The 26,481-nt window shown below is 40.5% G+C and overlaps 2 protein-coding genes across 8 annotated transcripts in view; both read right to left on the bottom strand.

Moving 5' to 3' along the window:
- The window catches only part of mbnl2 (muscleblind-like splicing regulator 2), a 30,225-nt gene extending 22,228 nt beyond the window's left edge, over positions 1-7,997 (bottom strand). For 6 of the 7 annotated variants that reach the window (XM_079519222.1, XM_079519226.1, XM_079519225.1 and 3 more), the window contains exons 1-3: positions 7,901-7,997; positions 7,700-7,792; positions 1,836-2,559 (exon numbers count right to left, since the gene is read on the bottom strand). In XM_079519222.1, coding sequence (XP_079375348.1) covers positions 1,836-2,009 — 174 coding nt within the window. In that variant the 5' untranslated portion in view covers positions 2,010-2,559; positions 7,700-7,792; positions 7,901-7,997. Of the gene's footprint in view, positions 1-1,835; positions 2,560-7,699 lie in introns of all 7 variants that reach the window. The other variant, XM_079519223.1, reaches the window with a different exon arrangement.
- Positions 7,998-20,820: 12,823 nt separating this feature from the next.
- Positions 20,821-26,481, bottom strand: part of hs6st3b (heparan sulfate 6-O-sulfotransferase 3b) — a gene marked incomplete at both ends in the record, with an annotated part of 94,808 nt that continues 89,147 nt past the window's right edge. Inside the window, one exon of the mRNA XM_079518428.1 lies at positions 20,821-21,586. Coding sequence (XP_079374554.1) covers positions 20,821-21,586 — 766 coding nt within the window. The remainder of the gene's footprint in view (positions 21,587-26,481) is intronic.

Below are 26,481 nucleotides of genomic sequence, written 5' to 3'. Positions count from 1 at the left end.
TTTAAAGGCTACCCTGAAATCAGCCACCAAGTTTGGCAATGTCCTTCAAAATCACACATTCCCTATATGTGGCTACATGACAAGGGGACTATGAAAAAAAGACTATTAGTTAAAGCAGAACTGTGTAGCTTGTAATACATACTGCCAAATGGTTGGCAAGTTAGTATTAGTTGACAGGATAACAGTGTGAATGTCAGTAAGAGACAACTAGTTAGAGAACCTTTCTTAAACAACAGGCTATTCACGAGGAAGAGTTGTGACTTCATCACATGACTGCAGTCATAGCAGATTTCCCAGCCAATCTTCCTTTCCATCTTGACAGACTCCCTGTAATTCTTCAAGGCTTGTACAAATTCCAGATATCAAAACAGGAAAAAAACACTAGGCTTCAAAACACAATATGTTCCTTAGGGTTTGAATGTACAAAATAAATAATACACTTTCCCATTAGGTTACAGTGAATTTGTAGGAGGTTATTTGGTTAAAGATGGTGTGACCAAATACTGCAATGCAGGTTTGATACAATCCCAGCTACAGTATCAGAAATTACAAGGCAACTGTGACATTAAAATCACGTCAATATTATGTGAATGTTTGTGTGTGGGTGGGTTGCGACTGTGGGCATTTCTATCCTGTTTGAAGCTGCTGATGGCATTAGCCTAGTGTTTTCTCACCACAATATTTTAACAAACAATAACTTCACGTCTGTGAATCGACAAGGAGCTGTGTAGGTATTAGATTGTAAAACCTATAAAGTCCCTTCAAAAGATGACAAAACAAAAAATGACTTTAGCAGGTTTCCTCACAGGCTTCTCTCTCTCTCTCGGTGGGATGACATCAATCACAATAGAACACGTGACAGTAGATATGGACCCATGGGGACGAGCAGTTCAATACATGCACTGTTTAACATAATCAGTAGCAACAGTATGACACTTCGTAATAATCATGATGATTAATGACTGGGATATAATGCAGACATAAGCAGGATAACTGCTCTACTTGTACTACATAAGCTCTGAACAATTAGCTAATTTTAGATTTCGATTTTGGGATGATACTCATTGGTGTTCACTACAACCCATAGTCTATCATGTTATACACTAGTATATAAAATAGGCCCTTTGGCATGTTGACTAGCAATTGAGGCACTATAAGATGATGATTCCACATGAGAATAATCAATGGGGCATGACTGCATTGTGTTGTGATAGCAGCGAAAGCCACAATGCAGATTAACCCCAAACTGGCCGCACACTGCACACATGGATGGAGAGAGGGGGGGGGGGGGGGGGGGGGTTAATCAGCTGAAATCCAATTGTAAGCCAGCAGTCATCCATAACCTCGATTCAACAAGAGGAGTGTAAAGTGAGTGTTTGTCTGCAATATTAGGAAGAGTGTGGCCTAACACACACATCAACTGTGTGTGTGTGTGTGTGTGTGTGTGTGTGTGTGTGTGTGTGTGTATATATATATATATGATGATTTTGGGTGCGACAGTACATTACAGTACAGGGACCCCCTAGCTTTGTCCCTGGGTCAGAGCACGAAAATAGCGTTTGGTTGGTTTTCGTCACTGTTGAGGTTCCGGGGACGCCCTGGGGATCCCCACACGGAGTTGCACCACTCACTTCACACGGGTGTGATTTTTTTATACTTACTGCAAATTGCCTTCAATTAAAACCAATTTTAAGTGATTCAACAAATTACTTTCTGCTTTAGAAAGTAATTTAGTTATATAGGACATGGGGGGGATGGGGGGGGGGGGGTAAAGATTATAACAATGTATCATTATAAGCTGTCAGGCATAATGTAGTGTGCTTGATATTGCTTACCTTTAGTGAGTCAAAGCAGGCAATAACTCTCCCATTTTCAACCTGGCAGCTCTTTGGTGGATGTGCAAATTTGCATTCCTCATCACTACGTGAGCAAGTTCCTCTCTGAAACTGCCGACACACTTCCAGAGTTAGCCATTTTGTGTCCCTTATTGAGGAAATATTCAAAGCCATGTCCAGCGACCGGATTGTGGTACAAATTAAAAACCTTAAAACCAAATATATGGCTAATATGCCATATATATATAAAAAAGAAAAACTATAAGTTGATCAAAATGTTTGGCTCTGTGTTAAAAGTCCTCTATTAAAGCACACTAATGAGCCCTCCATCCGTTGCAATGAATAAACTAGAGGACCAGTCAATCACTCTGTAACAGCCAAAACCGACTGAGGGAAGAGTGAGCAAGAGTGTTGCTCTGTGACACATTCAAAGTGTGCTCCGTTACTGGCAGTGACCAGAAATATCACGTTCAGCAAAAAACGGAAGAAAAACAAAACAAAAAAAAAACATGCAGAATGGTCCCAATTTCTTGCACTGTTGTCCTTTGGCAGACCTTCTCCTGCCTCCACATTAAATGGCTCCTTTAGGTGCTGCTGTTGTACAAATTGAAATGGTGGCAGAGGTTATGTGGCTGAGGTATCTTTCTGCCTTAAAGGGAGTAAAGGCTCACAGGACGAGCTTCAAGTTGGGGGCGTTGTATGAAAGGCACTTCCTGTTGTTGATCTGAAAGATAAAAGAACACATTATTGAAGAGAATCATTGATCTACACTTGACATATTTGAGTTGACAATGCAAAGAATACCAACAAAGTCGCCCATTTACCAAGTCGCGCCGGGGCGTCACACACAGACTTTTTGCCAACTGCCAAGACGTAATAAGTAAATAAAAACGAGGTTTATAATACCTTCCCGCTAAGAGCGGATGCAATGCAACTAAGCTGAGACATTTGTGTTTTGAACCTGATTCAACAAGAAATTTGAGATGGGCGGTTCCAACTTGACAACCCCAATTACACACAGTATGTATGCACTCTCAATTCTTTGCAGTGGCATTTAAGTAGGGTAGTTTTCTAGTCAAGTACTGCTCACCTGTTATTACAGTTTAGATAGATAACACATTTTACAGTCAAATTAGAGTTATTTAACATTTTTACACAGCCTAAAATGAACACTGAGGATTTCACTGTGTACAAAGGCAGACCTACATATCAGAGGCAGAACTATGTCAGTAATTACGATTAGCTAGTTAAAATTATGACCTACTACTGTATACCACAATCTCTGCTGAATAGGTTATAACTGATAATGTGTTGAATCAAGTTTCTAATAACTCGAAGTTCACCTACTCAACCTAGACTGGATACACAACACAAGGTCTCAAATTGATTAAGCACCCAATACTTCACATAAGACTGCCACCCCTTGTTAATTTAAACTAAAGTGGTATGAACTAATTGGGCCAATAGCCCTGACGTTTTTTTCAATTGCTCACTCTGGATTTTGTGGTACTATCACTCTGGCAGACATGAGAACTTCCTCTGGACAATTGTAACTGATGTAATTGATGTGTAGGCCATAAGTCTACTAATCAAAGTGGGAGAAAGACGTTGTATAGCACACCAGGGGAAAAGCACCGATATCCAGTGTGTCTGATTTGACGAGTCAGCCTTGTAACCCTGTGGTGTTCTGCAATCAGAATGATACATGTCATGTGACTGACCAATATCTCTGGCCTTGAATTAGCTTCAGCCTGGAGTTTATGAAATTTGAATTCCATGCAGTACTACAGTATGCTCATCAGAACTCAGAACCGGAAAACGTCCATTTAGACAAATCCACAGATACAGGCCTATTTGGGGGACTGGGGAACTACAACCACAACTTATCTAGATGTACAACACTGTCCCGAAGAAGTAGTCCTGTGTGTGTGTGTGTGTGTGTGTGTGTGTGTATTACATTATAAATAAAGTAGAATACTAGAATTGCACCTGGATTCCATGGCTCTGACACTTCAATATATTCAACTGTTAGCCCTTTGAGTAGGCAATGGAATTTCATCTTGTAATGAACTCCGACTTGAATTCATAGGGATACAAAGCAGCTTTTAAAAACTGCTGGCTGTTCCTAGTTTAGTGCTGAGATCACCAAGCAAGCATTCATTAATGCATCAGTTTACTGAGTCAGCCCAAGTATATAGGTATATTAATAAGTCAATATTAAAGGGAAACTGAACAAAAGAAAACCCTGAATGCCTGGTCATTTTATAGTTGGACGCAAATCACTGTATACACAAAAAGAGATCTTTATCGTTTTGTGATGCCATCCAGTGAATCTCTCTGGATCTGCAGATTCATTTATAACATATGGGAGGATAACTTTGTGGAATGTTTATCTGAGCTTTTACATTATTACAAGTCTCAGCTTATAGTAGTGCTATTATGTGAGGAACATTTTCCTGGCCTTCAAAAGCTTACTGTACAATCTTTAAAAGTATATCTGGTATTCCTAATACCTGAGTAGGCTAGCTGTGCACACAAAATCCATTTTGAAGGCTATCTGTGCTTGTAGTCCTACTGCACTATTTGCCAAAATGAGTTACAACAGTCAAGCTACAGATTGACTGTCATGATCATGGACTTATGACTGAACTTCCAAAACAAATCTAAAAGGCCCATAATGTCTCTCCTTGAATACCCAACTTTGCTTGACTGTTTCTTTCCAATAGATACATGTAACAGTGTTGTAAAGTTGACTGAAAGAAGAAAAGCACTACCTCGAAACTTGCAAACATAGGCTTACAAGATTTGGGGAGTTCAACACGGGGCAGACAAATTGGTGCATTTAATGTTGACTCACTCAGGAAGTTGCAGAGCAGGCATCAAGGGAGGTTAACTCCCCTAGCTGAATGAATTTACACAGTAGGAAGTTAGGAACACACCTAATGCACTGAAAGTAGTCAGCAGTGACTGCCAACTTACAAACAGAAGCAAAACATTTTCTCTCCAAACAAAACTGTAAACTGAAATCATATACTGTAATTCCCCCCTTAGCCACACCACATGGTATTTAACAGCATAATGCAGCAAATTCCTTCAAGCGCAAATCAGGAAACAAGAGCAAGAGAACTAACCTCCACTTCATGCAGTACTGGCCTGGGAAGTGGGAACACAGTCTCTAACCTCATTTACTCTATCTGGGTTAGTAGTCCAATTTCTCAAGTAGTTACCATCTGAAGATAATCACCAGGAGAATATCTCATTTTCTTTGCCGTCCTGTGGCCTCGGTATCCATAAAAAGATTTTCTTTCCGCAATAGTGTAGGAAAAAGGCTGTCTGCTTAACTCTGACTGAAACATTTCCAGCCACCCCCTTCCTGCCTTCGTGCCCGCCTCCAGGAAAGACCTCCCAGAAATCACTGGCCAATAGAAAGTCAGAAGCCGGTGTGCTGTGTACTAGAAATCTATGTGTGTGCACACACAGGCCAGACTGTGCTGCAGGCCGTTTGTAGGCTTATCATTCAAACTGTGACTTGGAACAAGATCTCTTTGGTAAATACAAACAATGCAATACTACAGAATGTATGACAGCAATGATATGCAAGAGTTGACACAAGAACAGTAGGATGTTATTTACTCTCTGCCTCTGACGATGTAGAGTAATCATGAGGCACAAACTCACACTCTGCAAGTTAGTTGACTAGGTCAATATAAGTTTACACTAGTGTGTGGTTTATGTGCTCAGTGGAGTGTAAACTGTAGCTCCGGCAGGAAGTGTGGCTAGTCAAAGACGTCAGTCCTCTATGACATATCTATGACATATGATTTCCATATACAGCATGATTCTATCACCACTGCCTTTCCATAAAATTAAAATCACTTGTGTGAAGTGAGGTGCCTTTTATCATGATGATGACATTTTCTTTCATCTTTTTAGAAGACATAAGAAAGGTATAGGGCCATATGACATAACATTGCAGAGAGAAGACGACAAGGTCAGTGTGGCCACCCTGTAATTGATGACATAGGTCTGGCCCCGATTTGGAGTTTGGTTCTGTGAATCAACGGGTGGATATGAGATCATGAATGTGAAATACATTCACCTCTTTTTCACATTATAGTCCGGCAGCCAACAGGCTTCTTTTTTTTTGCCTAGAATATTGTCTATATACGTACATACATTCATGAATCCACTTGCTGACCGGCTGTCGGTATTGAGAAATCTTTTATAGGGGGGATATATGTGACCATACCATATAAGGCAAGATTTTCTAATTTTCATTATGTAGCATGTGACATGTCAAACTAGGTGGTTTTCATGATTCTGAATAGGCAGCATAAACAGTACAACGGACCAGGTATGCCAAAGGGATACCTGTGCTACACGAAATGACATGCTCACAAGCAGCCAGTTCGTACATGTGGGGATTCGGGACAATGCCATCAAACACTGCATTGTGATTGGTGCAGATTCATTCATGAACCACACCACTAGTACTTTATTCATAGCTAAAGATTGGACAAGGAGGGCACCACTCATGTGGTGTTACTTGTTTGTATTCTAATATGCATCCTGTAACTACCGGTAACTTGTCTGTCCCATGTTGAACTCCAAAAGTGGACAAATATACACAAAATATAAAAACTATTGTATGGATTGTATTTAGGATATTTTGGATTGTAAATGTGTTCATTTCTCACCTCTACTAATATAATCTCTAGTCAGGTTAAATCTTCTTGGTAGGCAAGCTACAACTTGACATTATTAACAGACGTCTGTCGATTGCTATTTTTTTTTTTAATGCAATTACACATTTATAAATGTTGGGAGACAAAAATGCCCATGGCAATCAATTAATTTCAGGTTCAGAATATCGATACAGAATGTATGTGAAACCTGAAATGTACATGCGATTATTTGCCCAAAATTACCAGTGGCAACTAATTAACACGATATTGCGTTTAGATTGACATACTTTCTGTTCCTGTATGCAGCACGACCTTCACACACACTTATTGATTATTATAACATTGAGTGTGATAGCCCAGTGGTTTTCAATGTCAGGAGGAAAGGAGACCTCAGGGGCCCTCAAGGGGGTTTCAGGGGGTCCCTTTGATTTCACTATAATTACATTTGAATTATTGCCAAATAGAAACTGCATATGTGCATATTCTAACAATGTTCAATATCATCATCATTATGAATCAATTTCTTGTGTAATTTATTATATTTGGACAATTTAATTTAAATTAAAACAAAATAAACATTTCCATACCAGGATCTCCAGGACATAGTTAATCTAAGAGTGTGGCATGTCAAAGTTTGAAAACCCCTGTGATAAATCTAGTCTTTCTGCAGCTCACAATGGAGGCGATTGGTGAAAATATAACATGATGTAGGACGCATAACAACACCTCCCCGAGGCCACACTGGCAACGATACCTGACTAAACGTGCTGTAAATTAATAGTAGGCCAAACATAGACTCGTCCTACAGTCACCTAGCCTCGGAAACCAGACGTTTATAACAGTCACCTAGCCACATGGATAACAAAGTTTCAACAGCTTGCCTTAAAGCAAAATCAACCCCCGGCCGTTCAAGAACTGTTGACAAAATTAGCTGTGTTAACCAACATTGCATAGATTACTCGGTCTGATCGGTCAGCTAGTTTGGCTACTTCCTCGGGCTTCATCTATAGTTTATCTGGCTTAGCATTATTTGCTAGGCCACTTCAGCTACTCATAAATACTTGGCCAGACAGTGACGTCGCATACAGGACTCTGATATTAGCTAACGTTAGCTAGATTGCTAAAAATCCCTCTCTCTCACTCACAAACACACACACACAAACAAACACACCTGCTTACCTCATCATCACCGGAGAACCGCTCCCCAGAGCCGAGCTACAGCAGTCACGCACCAGCCAGGACCCGACGGCACAGCAGCGCAGCACCATTGAACTAAAGGAAAACAAGACCAAATCAAGTCGAAGCGACTGTTGAATGATCCACCGAATTCTCGCCCTGTTCGCACAATTGCATCGTGTATCAACTACGTTGAAGACAAACCTGTCAAGATGCCAGAACCTCACTTCTTCCGTTAGTTTGTAGCACTGCACAGATTTAAGCAACAAGCTTTTGACAGCTTACTGTACGACCGCCAGACGCCAGTTGGATGTGACGAAGGGGTTTCCTCCGGTGCTCATGCAATCCAACACAGTAACAGTGTTTAGCACTGTGCAAGATGTCAAACATATAATATCAAATTATAAAATATGTTGAAACACCAAAACGTTTAATTGTTTTGAAGATGCCAATCGCCGGTTAAGTTCAGATTTTCTATAATGGAAATGTACTGATGTACCCCTATACAAGCGCAACATGGTACGATCCACACGAATACCAGGAGGCTCTTAGAAGGGCAAGGGTTTGCTTGTTACCAAGGGAACAGGAGTGAAACAGTGAGGTTTTTCCACGTTACAGATGTTTGTTACTCATAAATGTATGAGCAATTGAGGATTTTTTTTAATTTGTGTCAAACATATACAATTATTCACTCTAATTATTCACTTTGTTTAAGATTAATTGTTTCCAATTTAACATGTGAGACCGTTTATGTGCAGTCTACTATTTGCATATTTAGGCTATTTGTTTTATTTAAAGATTTGTTTTGACTGAGACCACAGATTTGATAAAGTATGACATTTCATCCATCACATTTTTTTCTGATTCAAGTATAGGCCTACTGTATATATTTTGTTCTTAAATGTATAGCATAGGCACAAAAAGATGACATTTCCTACCATCCTGGAGGCAAATCTTTCCTGTGAAAAAATCTAAAAGGTCAACCAAAGAACAAGATCTCCTCACTGGTCAACAAAAACACCTCAAAGGCCCTTAAAACAAGGCTCCAGACTTCCCAAAACAAACTGGTCAGGCTAGCGGTGGCTACCGGTGTACATACATAGCGCCTTGGATAAAGGCGCTATATAAATGCACCATTTACAATTTACCATTTATATACATGTATGTATGTATGTATGTATGTATGTATGTATGTATGTATGTATGTATGTATGTATGTATGTATGTATGTGTACACACACACACACACACACACACACACACACACACACACACACACACACACACACACACACACACACACACACACACACACACACACACACACACACATACATACATACATACATACATACATACATACATACATACATACATACATACATACATACATACATACATGAACTCTCAAGGTCATATAAGATGGATGTTGACCTATCAACCCTGTGTGTGTGTGTGTGTGTGTGTGTGTGTGTGTGTGTGTGTGTGTGTGTGTGTGTGTGTGTGTGTGTGTGTGTGTGTGTGTGTGTGTGTGTGTGTGTGTGTGTGTGTGTGTGTGTGTGCGCGTGTGCGTGTGTGTGTGTGTGTGTGCGTGTGTGTGTGTGTGAGCAAGAGAAAGATCAGGGACTGAGATTTTTCAAATAATGTCTCTACATAGGCTATGTGACTTGAAGGTCATGATAGAGATGTTGCTTACTTTTTCCTCACTGTATCTGTATAATAGGTGCTCCACTTTCACTGAGATCATGTCTTTCTTGCCTTATGAGTTTGGACTCACCTACCTTCCATGGACTATGTGTAGGGCCTAGGCTAACTGTACTACTATTTCTCTGCCATTTATCCGGGTGCCAGATTTGGGATTAGATAGGTATTTATGGAGACAACACATTCTTTCCAGTAGATTGAATTTGGTATGCATGGAATGATGGGCTGTATTGTTAAATGCGTCCAAAAAAAGATGAGCAGACTGGAATTTCAGACCGTTGGCAAGCTTTATAATTGTGCTCCACCTAACTGGCAACATCATAGCATATGGTACCTTCCATGTGCATTTGTGCAATGCAAGAGCACATTTGACTGCCAATTGACAAATGCATGTGCCAAATTATGGTAACAACAGAAAAGGCCACACTTTCAACAGGCAGTTGATTCTGGTTGCACTTGCAAGTCTTTGTTGTGTCTAACTTTTGTACTTGAGTTATTCAAAACTTATTATAACTCTTGAGACTCATGAGACTAACTCAACAAAGACAGTAGGATATTATATCAATGTTAATATGTCCCTGGCTGGTAAATATCATAGGCCTAATCCCCCGCCTCCACACGCACGCACGCATGCACGCACGCACGCACGCACGCACGCACGCACGCGCACACACACACCAGTTATGGTGTATAATTTGTTATTGTATTTACGTTACTGTATCTGATCTGATCTGTCACATTGACAATCCCCTTCTAAAGAGCAGTGACATCAAGCCACATGAAAAGGTCACCATATTGCAGCCTTCGAGGGAAATGTCACTCACATACTGTAAGTACAGAGAATTCAACCTATAACCTATAATTTTCAGAGGTTTGGCATGTTAGGGTTAACTGAATATTTCTCAAATATTAGCCTACATTACTGCTGCTGACCATTTTACAAAGCATTCTGTTGGTTGGTTGTTTGATTGGATTGAATGGAGGACACCAATGATTTAGGTTATTCTTAATAATTAAAATGTATTGATTCTGACCTGTCCCATACAGGGGGGGAAAAAGTACTGATCAAGAGGCAAATTCTGAATTAAACAATCTAATACAAACTAGGCCACACCATTAGCGGAACATTCTGAAGAAGACTGTCAAAACGTTAATCTAGGCCTAATAAAGCCTTGACTGCATGGGAGCTTTTGCAAAGTCATGTGTGTGGACTTCTATTCTTTATGTACTTAGCGGAACTCACCTTCAGTATCAGCGTAATTATACATAATGCTATATAATATTCAAGTTAAGCTATATTTGAAGGAGTTATGAGCACTCTGTGGTGTCCTATCACATATTAACTTTGAACTACTTGTCCAAATATGATACATTGAATGACGTGGGTGTCAGATACATGCCTTTACTGTGTGTTTGAAATCCTGCAACAAAAAACTGCCATATATACCTATCTGGCAATGTACAAAATATAAATGTGCTTGCAATTCATTTTCTAAAGTGAACCGTATAAATCTTTAAAAGAAGATAATAATAATAATAATAATAATAATAATAATAATAATAATAATAATAATAATAATAATAATAATAATAATAATAATAATAATAATAATAATAATAAGGGTCAAAGGGTCAAACTAAAAACTATAGGTAAAATTAGGGGATTTAAAAAAAGAAAGACAACTGCTCTTGGATGAAGGGGACTAAAGCACTGACAAGAACTTTCTCAGGTTTCAAATCACATAAACTAGATCGATTCAAATGGTGTTTTAATATATAAGGCTTTTTGGCTCATTTGAACAAGTTTGGCAATAGAGGGCACTCAGGGGAGTGAATACCACCCCATCTAGTGGTGATGCACTTTCAATGAAACAAACTAGGGCAGATGCCACCTCATGTGCTGGAGTGTTTGGCTGTTTGGCATGGAGGATACTTGGACTTGGCTCTATTTCAGAGATAAAGCCAGATTTTGTTCTCATCTAATTTTACTGCAATCTAAAGGTCACCAAAAATAAATATGGACATTTTTTGCATAATTGCATTTCAAGGAAATAATAATATAAGCAGCAATGTTATGTCTTTGCCGCTAGATGTCAGTGTCCTCTTTTATGTCAAAAGCATTAACTTTCCACAAATGTGCGAGCACACACGCACACACACGCGCGCACACACGCACACGCGCGCTCACACACACGCACGCACGCACACACACACACACACACACACACACACACACACACACACACACACACACACACACTTGTTACTACACTTATCATCTTCCTCACTTCTTTTATATAATGCCAGGGCCATTTGACACAGAATCCTCACCTGTCACCAGAGAGATCATCTGTTTCACCTCATTTGAGATGGACAGTCCTTTCTTTCTTTACGGTTTACGGTTTACGCGTCGCATAATCATGGTCATGACATCCACAAACTTGAGAAGCTTTACAGAGGAGTTGGTAGGCCTACTGTAGATTGCGTTGTGTAGAGGAGGTGTAGATTGGTGTAGGAATAAAGGGGAGGGGAGAGCAGAACAGAGCACTACACAGTACACACTACGAGGGTCAGTGGGCTTGAGATGTGCTTTTCCAGCTGACATGTTGCTTCCTGGAAGTTCCTGCCTGTCAGGAAGTTGGTGATCCACTGACAGAGGGGTTGAGGCACAGTCAGTTGGTTGTGAGTGTAGGGGCACCATGATGCAGAGCTGAATTCTACTAACAAATTATGCCATATGCCAAGCATAATAGTTAGATCCCCACAGAGTCAGGTGATGGGGAATGAATAAGTGCTGACCTACGTAGGTTGACTGCATCATCTAAACATTATTTTAACATACATTAACCTCAGCGTCTAATTCTAATATATTCATTTTTTTCATATTTTTATTACGTTTATATCGATCATTAAAACATTCACTTACCCCATCCCTTCACCCTGCCCCAAACACAAACTCATTACTCTGAACTTTTTTTAAGACATCTTTTTTGGCTTTTTCTGCCTCTATTGATAGGTTGAAAGTAGTCTGAAAGGAAATGGGGAGGAAGACACACAGCAAAGGCCGTTGGGATCGGGAGTCGAACCTGCGTCAGGCTGGCTCAGCAGTCTAGGTGCCCAGACAGTTGAGATAACCATCTGGGCCATTACTCTCTGACTATCATAGCCTCAGTTAATCTCAGAAAGAAAATACATAAATGTATACAGTATATTTAACACATTCACTTGTTTCAGGATCCCATTCCTTCATGCACCACTAAGAAGAAAAAAAACATAGGCCTACTATACAATAGCCTACATGTTCACCATGTTCAAGGACACATTCCATTCGAGCCTATAATTAATGAATTTGTTTCAAGGTTTCTTTTTATTGTTTTATTTTTTTGTTTTATGTTTTCTCTCATTCCCTCATCCTCTCCCCCTTCCACATGACAGTCATGCTATGTTTTTTTATTATTTTGTTCTAGGCGTGATCACAGAAGTCTAAGATGGCCTGGACACGTACTCCGAATGCCCCCAGAGCGGATCCCCAAAGTGGCCCTCGGATTGGACACCCCCAGGGAAAAGGAAACAAGGCCAACCTTAGATCACCTGGCGCAGAACTGTAGAGGCTGAGCTGCTGGAGATGGGTCTCTCGTGGGGCACGGCACAACTGGTTGCCAAAGACCGTCATAGGTGGAGGAACATTATCGATGCCATATACCCCATATGGGGGCGAAGAGCAGAAGTAAAGTAAGTAAAGTTGTAGGCTATTGTATGTCCTTACTCCTTCACGATAGGTAGGTGTCTGCTCTGTTTCCTTGCACTGCTAAATATAGAGGCCAAAATACACTAACCATTGCTGTATATAACCTTCTCTGAACATTCTACTACTTGACCTTTAACAAGACGGAAAAACTCTGAAGAATATTCCATTAAATTGTCCTTATGGTCTATTTCCCCTGCAGACGCACTTTATCTTACAATAGGGTGAGTGTCAATGTTACCTGCTGATGGAATGCATGTGTCATACTGTATACAGACCAGGGTACAAAATACCCTGTATTTGTGCTGCAGGATCAATAAAAGTCTAACTATCTAATATTAACCATTCCAACAAATTGGTTTTGTATAATTATGATCACATAAAACAATAGAACATGTATCTCAAAATCTAAATATTATATTCCTATATGAATAAATAATAAATATATTAAACATTTCTTAATACAGTATATCTTCCTTTTGATGCATTTTTTTTTGGGGGGGGGGAATCACATGATAATGGATAATAATAATATAGGAATGTTGAAAGTTTAGATTTGTGTAGGACCATGTTGGCTGTCGAAAATAATTTACTTTCAAGTGAAAAACGTACAACATATAATAGTATAAATTAGTGCAGAGAGTATAAGAGGCTTTGGCTCACGGTCTAAATTATGTTGTTTTCTTACACATCTACTTTTTAAAACATATCCCATTTTAAAAGCATTAGGCACAATCTGCTGAAATCTGCATATTTTCAAATTAATTGTCTATTATTGTCTATAATATATTTATACTAGTACGTGTGTGTGACGCACGCACGCACGCACGCACGCACACACACTTTACATATTTGCAATGTAAACACTGTAAATTTCAGATAAGTACATAATCTGACCTCAGTTTAGAATTGTTGTTAGTTTTGTAGAAGAGAAAGGAGGAAAGCATAGATTTAAGTAGATTTTCTTTATACCAGCCACAGTGGCAGATGGTCTCCAAAATTTACTCCCCAAAACAAATACTACATTTACCTGCATTTGGCTAAATTGGGTGCCTGCAGCAGTTTGCTGACAGGACATAATTTGGGACCCTGAGTGAGTGCATGATAATGGATAATAATAATATAGGAATGTTGAAAGTTTAGATTTGTGTAGGACCATGCTGGCTGTCGAAAATAATTGACTTTCAAGTGAAAAACGTACAACATATAATAGTATAAATGAGTGCAGAGAGTATAAGAGGCTTTGGCTCACGGTCTAAATTATGTTGTTTTCTTACACATCTACTTTTTAAAACATATCCCATTTTAAAAGCATTAGGCACAATCTGCTGAAATCTTCATATTTTCAAATTAATTGTCTATTATTGTCTATAATATATTTATAATAGTACGTGTGTGTGACGCACGCACGCACGCACGCACGCACGCACGCACGCACGCACGCACGCACGCACGCACTTTACATATTTGCAATGTAAACACTGTAAATTTCAGATAAGTACATAATCTGACTTCAGTTTAGAATTGTTGTTAGTTTTGTAGAAGAGAAAGGAGGAAAAGCATAGATATACCAGCCACAGTGGCAGATGGTCTCCAAAATTTACTCCCCAAAACAAATACTACATTTACCTGCATTTGGCTAAATTGGGTGCCTGCAGCAGTTTGCTGACAGGACATAATTTGGGACCCTGAGTGAGGCACAGATATTAGTTTATTCTGAATAGTAGTCATTAATCATTAGGTTAACGGCATGGCTTCCATGTGGATCATGTGGCCAGTCTGTCATCTATGACGTCAATAATATAAAATAATCTTTAGCCCTCAGACTTGACTATTATATATACACACACACACACACACACACACACACACACACACACACACACACACACACACACACACACACACACACACACACACACACACACACACACACACACACACACACACACACACAGTATAGACACAAAGTACAAGACACAATACACATGCAGTATAAAGGACAACAACATACGAAATTAATCCAAACATGATTATACTGTATGGCCATTCAATGCATTTATTTTGGATATCTTAAGTAGTATTTGCTTATTTTTTGCAGATCTGACAAGGAAATTGCAGATAAAATGACATGCCAGATGGCATTGAAACCGGTCCGTTCATATGTCACAATAATTTTAACAGGAACATATACATTCTTACACTAAGAAAGCTTTCCTTCACCATCATTTCAGTTTTGGTAATCCTATAATTTTCTGTCAGGCAAAATCATTATTTTTGCAACAAAACATAAATAAATAAATAAATAAATAAATAAATAAATAAATAAATAAATAAATAAATAAATAAATAAACAAACAAACAAACAAACAAACAAACAAACAAACAAACAAACAAACAAACAAACAAATACAAGTTAATCAGCTCCATAGATATGTGCACTTTCATTGAGTGGCAGTTCAAGTTTATTCAAATCATTCTTTCACAAGATGTCACATGTCACGTTTCTGGGAATGGCAGTACAATGACAAACCCTTATTAACTCTTGTTTCATCACTTAATGATAGGCTTTCACTTTTTAATTTCATAATTTTTTATTGTGTTTCTTTCAGGAAATTATTTGGTAAATAAATAATCACAGTAATAATATAGTTATATACACTTTATTTAGCCTTCTTTCACTATAACAGGCAGTCATTCCATGTATATTTTGTTCTCGCTGAGAATAAAGAAATTAACCATATGCTTGAGTTATACTTAGTTGCACGACAGCGGCGTGCAAATAACTATAAATCACCGTTTAGCATGCATGAAAGATTCATACACTGGTTTGAGGATTTATTGGATTGTTTCGTGCCTTTAGTTTATAAGCTACTGTATCTCCAATGTTGATGATGCTGGAGCAGTGGATTAGTGATCTACATGCCCACAACGTGTCAACGCATGTAGATCGTTTAATTTTGGTGAAGAGATTTGGTGAAGATGGACAAAAATCGGTCCAAGTACAGTTGCAACTTAGGTCTGTTGTACTAAGATATATCAGAGGGTTTAATTGACTAAGAGGTGTGGTTGTTTTATTAAGTTTGCAAAATATATAAAATAAAGGCGAAAGCCAAAAAAATACTAAAAAAAAATGTAACTGCAAAGTTAACTGCAAAAACACTCAGACACCAAAACAGAAAAGCACACAAATTGTGTTAATTTAACATTTAATGTGGTAAATATAAATGGACCTGTCCATTTAATGTGGTAAATATAAATGGACCTGTCCATTTAATGTGGTAAATATAAATGGACCTGTCCATTTAATGTGGTAAATATAAATGGACCTGTCCATTTAATGTGGTAAATATAAATGGACCTGTCCATTTGTAGTGGTGCTAGCGCCACTCCTATGCGGAGCTATGTCTGTATGTGTACGTACGTATGTACGTGTGTGTATGTGTACTTAGCTGCAACACCTAAAGTGGCCAGTAGAGCGCACACGCACACACACACACACACACACACACACACACACACACACACACACACACACACACACACACACACACACACACACACACACACACACACACACACACACACACACAGGCCAGGGAGGAGTACAGTACAGTACAGTACAGTACAGTACAGTACAGTACAGTACAGTACAGTACAGTACAGTACAGTACAGTACTATGAACTATGAAGTACAGTACAGTACAGTACAGTACAGTACAGTACAGTACAGTACAGTACTACAAAGAACAGTACAGTACTACGAATATGAAGAACAGTACAGTACAGTACTACGGAGCACAGTACTATGAACTATGAAGTACAGTACAGTACAGTACAGTACAGTACAGTACAGTACAGTACAGTACAGTACAGTACAGTACAGTACAGTACAGTACAGTACAGTACAGTACAGTACTACGAAGTACAGAAACAATAGTAAGACATCCCAACAGCACGGGTCTGATTTTACACTCCCAGTTAAATTAACACTGAGTAAAAAAGTGGGGACCACCCAAAAATGCTTTGGCCATGTCTCGCAATCCTGTAATCTGGGGACCCCCCAATTGTATATGTATATAAATTGGAATTGTGTTAACATACTCCTACCTACTACCATTACATACAGATAAAAATAACATTTTGTTTCGTATGTGAGCTTTACGTCTATCTTTTACTTCTAGTTGATAACACATTCATATACTACTACACACCTTTTATAAATGTTAAGTTAGAATAGTAGGGGAACAATGAGGCAATTTACTGAGCAAAACATTCTAAATATATCTTGGACGCATTTACCATAACTGAAAATAATTTTCAACTGCAGTCTAGGATGGAGGTATTGAATGGTGGGTAAAACAAACGTGGTGATCCCCACAATATGCCCCTAATTATCCTCACAGGGTTTGACTTTGTATCTTCCCCAGTGACGTAGAGTCTGTGGGGGCCGGGGGGCCAGGGCCCCCATGAGGAATTGGACCAGGGATCTTGGCCCCCATGAGGAATTGGACCTGAATATATATTCGCCTCGTTTGTGCCGCATCAGGTCGCGCCCGTTCGCGCAATTCTCGTCTTGCATTGACTGTGTATACAATCGCGCCTATGCACTCCTCACAGAGTGATTAGACTACTAATGAGTGACAGGTGATGCCAGGGGATTATGAAAACTATTCGTCCCTGATCTTCCCCATATCCCGTTTATCCACTCACTTGCATATTTATGCACCGATACACATACGTGCTCTCTAACAGTGCAGAGCACATGTAAGCTTCTGTACTCATACATTTTTAATAGTTTATATTGTGTTTTTCATTACTTTTCATTACTTTGCACCTTGTGCTACAGTACACAATCTGTGTCCGAAAAGGTGCAACACAAATACAATTATTATTATTATTATTATTATTATTATTATTATTATTATTATTATTATTATTATTATTATTATTATTATTAGGCTTAGAGTGTCAGAAAAGCAGGTACATCATATGCTATTAAAGCTTCAGTTAAAAACTGAAACATGAATAACATGCCACAAACATTCCATTCCTCTATTATGACACAGTACAGTATGTTCTTTCTAAAATGCAAATACCTCATAATTGTATAACATTACATGTACACGTACAGTATACACGTACTCACACAACTGTATTGTGTCAGTTCAGTTGCCCAACATCTGAACCAACACACCTTCTTTGACAGCAGTTAATTTGATTGTTATATGAAACAGTTGTAGCCTATGAATCCCTGGGTGGTTTGTACCGCCAGCAAGAGCAAGAAGAGTAGGCCTATACTGTACAGACAATTAAGGCATTAATATGGTAAAAATAGCAGCAACAGTATATGCTGACATTTACCTGCGGTTTAATTTGATAAGCAGACATTTAACATTGCACAAGATAAGAGACATGAGAGCTGCACAGCCTTTGATGCCCGTTTAACCATATAAAATGTCCGCATTCATCTTTCACGTACTGCCCTACAAATTGTATTTGGGGGACTGGAAACTGGTGTGTTTTATTTCTCCATTGTTTGCTTTAAGTTTGGGCTTTGTACACCAGCTGTCTCTGCTGCTGACATTAGCCCATTAAGACGTGAGATCATCAGATTCTACAAATGTCTTCTAAATCCTGTAGTGGTTCTCAAACTATTTCATGTCAAGGACCCCAAGAATTATATGTATTCGGCCGTCGACCCCCAAACTAAAAATATGTTGTACCAGGGACCCCCCAGAAGCAAAGATTTGTGTTAAAATGTTTTCTGTGAAATAATATATATTCAAAGATTTGCACCACATTTTCACGATTTTTCAAAAATAGCAGACCTACAAGCTCTCGGTGCCATGCTATGAGCTTGTAGATCTGCTATTTGTCAGTAGCTAAAGTTTAAAATTGTTAAATTGTTAAAGTGGTTAAAAGATAAGGCCATACAGACGCGTCCTCGGGTCTAAATGGGTTAGGCAGGGCGTCCTACTAGTGGCCCATGGCGCGGCTGACGTGGAGATCTACTAACATTTAGGATGGTGCAGCCGCTGTGACGGCGAGAGAAGAACTCCTGTCGAATGCTGAGCATTACATTCGTAGTCAGGCCACACACACACGCCAGCCACACTGACCTATTTCATCAACTGCAATATTTACCACATCTCCACTATTACTATTATTAATCTGAAATAACTCGAGCATAATTCTATATTATATGTTTTGGATTACATCAGAGTAGGCCTACTTACGATAACGATAACGACGATAACGTGTCACTGATGAACAGTTTTGACAGAAATACAGGTGAATATTCAGCTGCTATTTTTGGTGAGATAAAAGATATGTGGTGGAGGGGAAAGAAGATGGGGACCAACAGACCAAAGTCTATAGACAAATCCATGGAGGATTGGGCGCAGCCATATCTGAGGTGTACCATTAAGCGCAGCTTTACACCTCAGCCTTAATTAGCGACACCTGGTCTACATGGATTTGTCTATACGGTTACAGTATGTGGTTAATGTCTCATCCAGAGTGAGGCAGAATGGTACCTGGCTGAATAATGCTGAATTATGTGTTCGTGGTTTTAGCATGCCTTTGTGGCTCTATGAATAGCAACTTCAGAATGTCAGAACTGAAGTTGGAGACAGAAAAGAAAATGCACGTAGAATGGTGTGCCGATGGCCTAGTGATTAAGCCACATAGGCTCAAATGCAGCCTAACCATATCCCTGACAGCGAGTCACAGGTTCAATTCCCGAGTCTGACAGTCTTTGCTGCGTGTCACTCCCTGTCTCTCTCTCTCTCTCCCTGTTTCCTGTGCTATCCAAAGAAATAAAGGCAGAAAAGCCCCCAAAATACCGTTAAAAGAAAATGCATGAAGAATAAGCTCTCTCTGGCATATGTACAATCAGCAGAATATTGCACAAAAAAAGGGTGTATAGCACTGTTATATCAACATTGGAGATATACTTTTATATAATTTGTAAATGTGTTTACTTTGGCTTTCATCATTTCTTTATGGAAGTCACTCTCCATTCCCCAGTTCTATAACTATAACATGGACATGTGACATGCAACGGTAAATTATTCTATACAGAATTCAAGTGGAACAATTATTCTGCCAGTTACAAGAAAAACAAGTTTGACATTCGCCCCTTCACAGTGAATGTCCAATTTAAAATTATAACACAGCAGCATATGAGCGGTTTCTATTGATTGTTTTGCCTTTCAGCTTTACTGTCTTTAAATAGTTATAACAATCTGCATGTTAATGAATAACCAAGGCATAAGCCTATAAATAAAGGAGCGAAACATAAGAACCAAAATCAACCAAAATCAACAACCATTACAAAATAATCAATAAAACCATCCATTTAAAGATTTAAGACACCAAAGGGCACTCCAAGGCAGAGCTGCTGTGAGACTCACAGACTTGGCAGTTTTCATAACAATAAAGAAACTAGCAGAGCGCTTGGATCACGTTGAAGCTGAGTAACAGATAGATACGGTAGATAGATAAATAGTGAGACAAAAAAAGATAAAGAGAGAATATGAGAGAGAGAGATGGAGAGAAAGAGAGAGAGAGAGAGAGAGAGAGAGAGAGAGAGAGAGTTCACAGTACGTATTGAAACTGTTCTCTGTAGAATCTCTATTCACTCTCACTCTCTCTTTGTGGAACCACAGCCTCACCAACGGGCCACTTGGCTTGTGTAGTCCTCAGTAGTGGTAATTAATTCACCGTGATTCACTTTTCTATCACCTCCGTCATTCCCACCTTTGTTCCCGTCCCCTCTACGCTTGGGGAGCCAGGACCTGCCCTGCTCTCTTTGCTCCCGGAGCCAGCGCCGCTCTTCGCGCCTCTTCAAGCGCACCTCCTGATGCTCCCGCTGGCGGGTGAACTGAAAGCGCTGCAAGAACAGGTCCTTGGCGTACTCGTACAGCTGCACGTCCAGGAAGTTGAGCTCTTCGATGCGCTTGCGCACGGGCTCGCTGAGGTCCACGTTGGCGGCGCGCGTGCTGTTGATCTGTGTGAACGCGGCGATGAAGCGAAGGCTGAACGTCCGCTCAAACAGATACTGCGTCTTGCGCTGGAATTCCGTCAGGCCGTAGAAGGCCATGGTCTTCAGGTTGCTCATGGCGCTGCTCAGCAGGATGTGGTTCCGCTCGCTCTCATTCATAGAGGACAGGTTGTAGCAGCCGACCAGACTAAGATCGGCTAACATGCGGACCTGCCGGTTGTTGGCCAGGTTGGACGGGCAATTCATGAACTCCGTCAGGGTGACACCCGACCAGTCATCACCACTGTAGCAGGTGGGCAGCTCATCCTGGGTGGGCGAGCGTCCATCACACATGTGGAGGGAGGTCTTCCATGTGGCTCCGCGCTGCACATGCTTCCACTCACTCAGGTAGCGGGAGACTGGGTCGCGCAGCATGGTGATGTAGTAGAAGTTCCTGCAGCCAAAACAAACACAGTCAGAGAGCTGTGAGCACATCAACATCACAGAGGGTTGCCCTACATTGTACTGACAGATGGTGACTTTTCTGACTAGGCTTCACACTTCAAGGTTGAATGCTAATTGGCAAACAGAAAGTTTCAGTAATGAGATTATCAGAGAGAGCTTTTTACAGAGTACATTGAATTTCTGCACCATGCAGGGAGTGCAAGATGAGTCATTTAAAAAAAGTGCACTTAGAAGTCGTTTTTTGTTCCTAGTCCAGTACCTGCCTGTGTTTCCTTTTCAGGAAATTCTGATGACCACTGGGCATGGTTACTGTCAATAAAACTGACCCACCTGCGATAAGTGAAGAGGCACAAATTATACTCATCATTTGTCAGCCAATCCTATAAAGCCTCTAAGAGGATGAAATGTATTCCATTGGCATTTTGGTGGTGAGTTGCTGTTAAATGAGTGATATTCTTTTTCATATGCTCCACTGACTCTCCTCCAGAGAGTGACTATCTCCTCAATCCTTGTAAGACTAAGGACAGCCACTGAACATGGAAGACAAACGAGGAAGCTTTACTTAGATTCATCAGCATTCTGTAGTGCCAACATAAAGGACATTCAAAGTAGAGGACAGTACTGAGCCTCATTGGTTGAAGGAGGATAACAGAATCTGCCCTGAAATACAGCATTACTGTTTAACAATGTGTGAATACAGAAAAGCAGATGAACTCAAAACATAATAAATAGCACTCAACAGGTTAACTCAACAGTATCAGTTCAAAGCTGTCCTGGAGATCGATTTTCTTTTGAGCACACTTGAGACCTGCTGTCCATTAACCCAGCATGTCACATCCGTCTGCCCTTCATCGCAAGGCTGAGGACCTCCAAGGAGATCTATCACTCCCCTGAACCACAGGTATGTCAAAACAACCTCAAATGGAGAGAGCAGAGATGGGACAGGTGTTGGCCAAGCAGGCCTCCCCTAAGGTGACGTCCTCCTCAGAGATGGGACAGGTGTTGGCCAAGCAGGCCTCCCCTAAGGTGACGTCCTCCTCAAGAGTGCCAGGCCAATATTTAATGGAAGCGGCAATCTGATGTGACCCCCGAGAACAGACCGGCCGGATAAAGTGGAGCGCGCCACTGAGGTTTCACACTGGCTCCAAAGCTGCTCCATGCTTCAGTTCTTTCAACAACAAACATGACATACACTGTCAAATCCTGAGTGTTCGTTTGACATTTTGTGCACCCTCAGAGTTAAATTAATACAGAGTTTTTACTGGGTAATCCACATGAATTCACACAAAGGAATGGACAATTGTCTGTGCACATGAACAATCACACATGACATGTACAGACATCAAGGCTGTAATGCCTGATTTATACTCTATACTCTATACTGTCAGACAGACAGACAGACAGACAGACAGACAGACAGACAGACAGACAGACAGACAGGCAGGCAGGCAGACAGACAGACAGACAGTCTGATAGATAATGGAATAATACAATTAATCTAGTAAAGATAGATCAAATTATCTACTGTAATTTCAGTCATACTGTACTTTGGTGGAGCCACGTCATCTAATTTTCATTAAAAATTGTCTACTACCAAAAACGGCATTTCCTCCCTGCCACTGCAGAGTCTATTTATAGACTCTAGTTAAATTTGCACTCCCAGATTTTACACTGTACAGCACACTGTATGTTTTAAAAACCCACAAACCATGACAGCCTCAATCCTTCAGCCAAGCACACAAAACAAAAACAGCAATATTATTGTCTGGTTCGTCAAACCACAAAAAGACCCAAAAATATATAAGATTTACAGTAAGTTAATTTAGGGGATAATATCTCAACCCTTTAAAGCACCATAGGAATAATCCTCCCCAGACAAGTATGTAATGCAATATGAGTCAGGCAAGGCGCTGTGATTACAGCGCTGTTGGCAGCAGCTGTATTCTGGCACTTCCTCTCGGAGTGGGCAGACACATCCTCATTAGACTGTCTCTGGGACACAAACACATGCAGCAAGTGTTGTCTGAGCCGCACTCAACAGCCCAAAGGTCAGCTGTGTGCACCATCAGTGTCACAACACATCAGTGTCTGTGGAGACGTCTCGCTGAGCTTCTCCCTTCTGAAACCTGATGTATACTTCATCGTACAACTGGTGGCACATGCCAAAAATAGCCAAACTATACAAGCTCACAATATGAGGTGTTGACAGGAGTATAGATCATAAGGATACCCATAATAATAATAACACCACCACCAAGGAAAAGATCATGATTGAGATATTTTTGTGTCCTCCAATTGAATGATTGAATGAATGAATGAATGAAATAGCAGCTGCAAATTTAAGATTGATAATGATAATAATGTGAGCATCTACTGTACACTCATGAATATTCTATGGTCCATCAAATTGCTCTAAAAGTGACCCAACGATATTGTTTTAAAAATATGTATTTATATTTACAGCTAACATCCGTCATGTGGACAGCCATTAACACTGTGACAGAGACAAATCCTTCAGGAAAGAGTTCCCAACCTTTGTGTGTTTAAGTGTTTATAAGTTAGAGGCCTTGTTCAACTTTGGTTAAATATGTAATAATAATGTCGCAGCAGCTAGAGCGCAACGAGTCGAAAGTGAGTGTTGATCAAATGGAATACATTTTTGGGTACTGCGTCGTCTATTTCTCGCTTCAAATGTTTTCAAAAACATTCTTGAAAGCATGTTGTTTAGTTAAATGACATTGTGTGTTAGTTTACATGGCTGTCATTTTGAACCTGACTCCGCCAGATTGCGGCAGTATTGAGTCCATAGAGTATATAAAAGGATAGAGACTGAACTGGCGCGAAGCTCCGCCCCCCCAGCTATTCATGTCAGTGGAAGTTGCTCAGTGGCGTTTTGAAGCACCCGGAAGACTGCCGGAAGTACCGTCTCAGAACGTCTACTTCCGCATTTGACCACCAAATTTTGGTGGTCAAATGCGGAAGTGCAACCGAGCGCTCAATGTTAAAGCCCAGCTGCACGGGGTTTCCCGGTTATGAATCCACGGGTCCGCCTGTAGTCCCTCCTCCTACCACTAGGGCCCAGAGCTTCAACGTTGAATAGCCTCACTGGCCCCTTGATTGAGTCCCCTCCTCCTGCCTGGATCTGGGCTCTCTCAAGCAGAAACGACAAACCGGAAGCAGTGGGACAAAAAGTATGATATCTCCATAATAATTTCGAGTTGTAGTCTTGTTAGGTTGTGTTTACATTTGCACTTTGGCAGCGCTTCAATACGTCATCAGTATCGCGTTGATTCCGCCTCTAGCGGCCGCATACGGCCGCATATCTCTCTGGTCAGAAATGGCTCGGAGTACATCGTCTCTGCCCAAGAGGGACCAGATGGGAGCAGGAGGAGGAACTCACTGCTGCCACCAGCTGGCGGAGTCAGGTTATGTCAAATCCAAGCAGCGCAGCGCCACAGCCAGGTGCTCCGAGCTTTTGATTAGTCAGCGCTCTGAGCGGAGTGGTCTGTTATCAAGAAATAACACACCGCTGAATTTTGTGACTGACCAATCAGAATCAAGCATTCAACCAAGCCGTGTAATAAGGAAGGATCAATAATGGATGTGAGATATATTGAATCTCACTCAGCCCCAGAATGCTCAGCTCTGAAGCAGCAGAAACAAGCAGAGCAACTTAGGCTAAATAGGGTTGATTAAGGTGACATTCACACCAGAAAGCTTTGCTGCGATTAAAACGAATCCTGCTGCGCATTGTCAGAAAGTGCACTTCGTTTGGCAGGTGTGAAGGCTCATTTGAATCCTAATGCGTATCAAAGAACCGCATTCTACTCCAAACAAAAACGGGGGTTTCGCTTCGCTTCCAATCGCACTTGATTACGATTCGGTGCAGGTGTGAATGCAATCCGCAGTAAATAAAGGAAATGAAGCAAACAATGTGGTGGGTGAGGAGCTGAACACAGTTGGAGACGGAGAAGGCATATTTTACGCAGCGCAAAGATGTCCCGTTACCGTGGATAGACGTGGTCGAATGAGGAGACTGAAGCCCTGATCGAAATTAGGACGAGTACATTAATCAATTGCTTAAGGAAACACATAAAAACACTACAGTGTATTATAGCCTACACTACAGAATATTATGTCTGTCTGTCTGTGCATGCCGTAAACATGGAGTGCTGTCACTGTGTGGGGACTGGGGAGTAGGGACTTTCATCTCGATAAACTTGTAAACATTTTGCGCTGCTGTCTGTTATATCAGTGCGCTCAGCGCTGTTCCTTCCATGCCCAAAAGAACAGTGCGTGGCTGCGTGCGTATAGAGAGAGAGAGAGAGCGTTTCCAATAGCTGCGGATGACAGTGTGAAGGCAAACCGCAGCAAATTAAATATGCAAGAAGTCCCAATTCTCCTCCCATTCGCATCAAGTCTACCGAAGTATTAGGTGGGAATGTGACCTAAGAGGATGAGATGGGGAGGAATGGAAAAAATCACGGGGGGAAAAAAAGGAAAATGAAGAGAGGTGATATAGAGGACGAAGCAGTTACAATACAGCAATACAGCTGTATAACTGATGTGAAGATTAATACTACGGACCGTAGGATTAATCTACGCCAGGCTACAGTGATTTGTCAGCTATCAAATCAATTTGAAAGCTGTCAGCCTTGTGAAACCTAAGTTTACAAGCTTTACAAGCTCCATTGTTTAATATAATGTTGTGTGGCACCGTGTGCACATAATGCAGTGTTTCGATAGCGAGACTTTATTCCCAAAACACTTTACACTAGTGAGCTCTAATACTGTAGTGTAGAATGTTGCAAAAAATACCAAAAGTATGTATGAAGGACAAAAGTCACTTTAACAAAAATAGAACCGCTCCACAGGAAGTTACAG

The sequence above is a fragment of the Electrona antarctica genome (genome assembly GCF_951216825.1).
Source record: "Electrona antarctica genome assembly, chromosome: 13".
NCBI lineage: Eukaryota > Metazoa > Chordata > Actinopteri > Myctophiformes > Myctophidae > Electrona > Electrona antarctica.
This window is presented reverse-complemented; position numbering and strand designations above follow the sequence as displayed.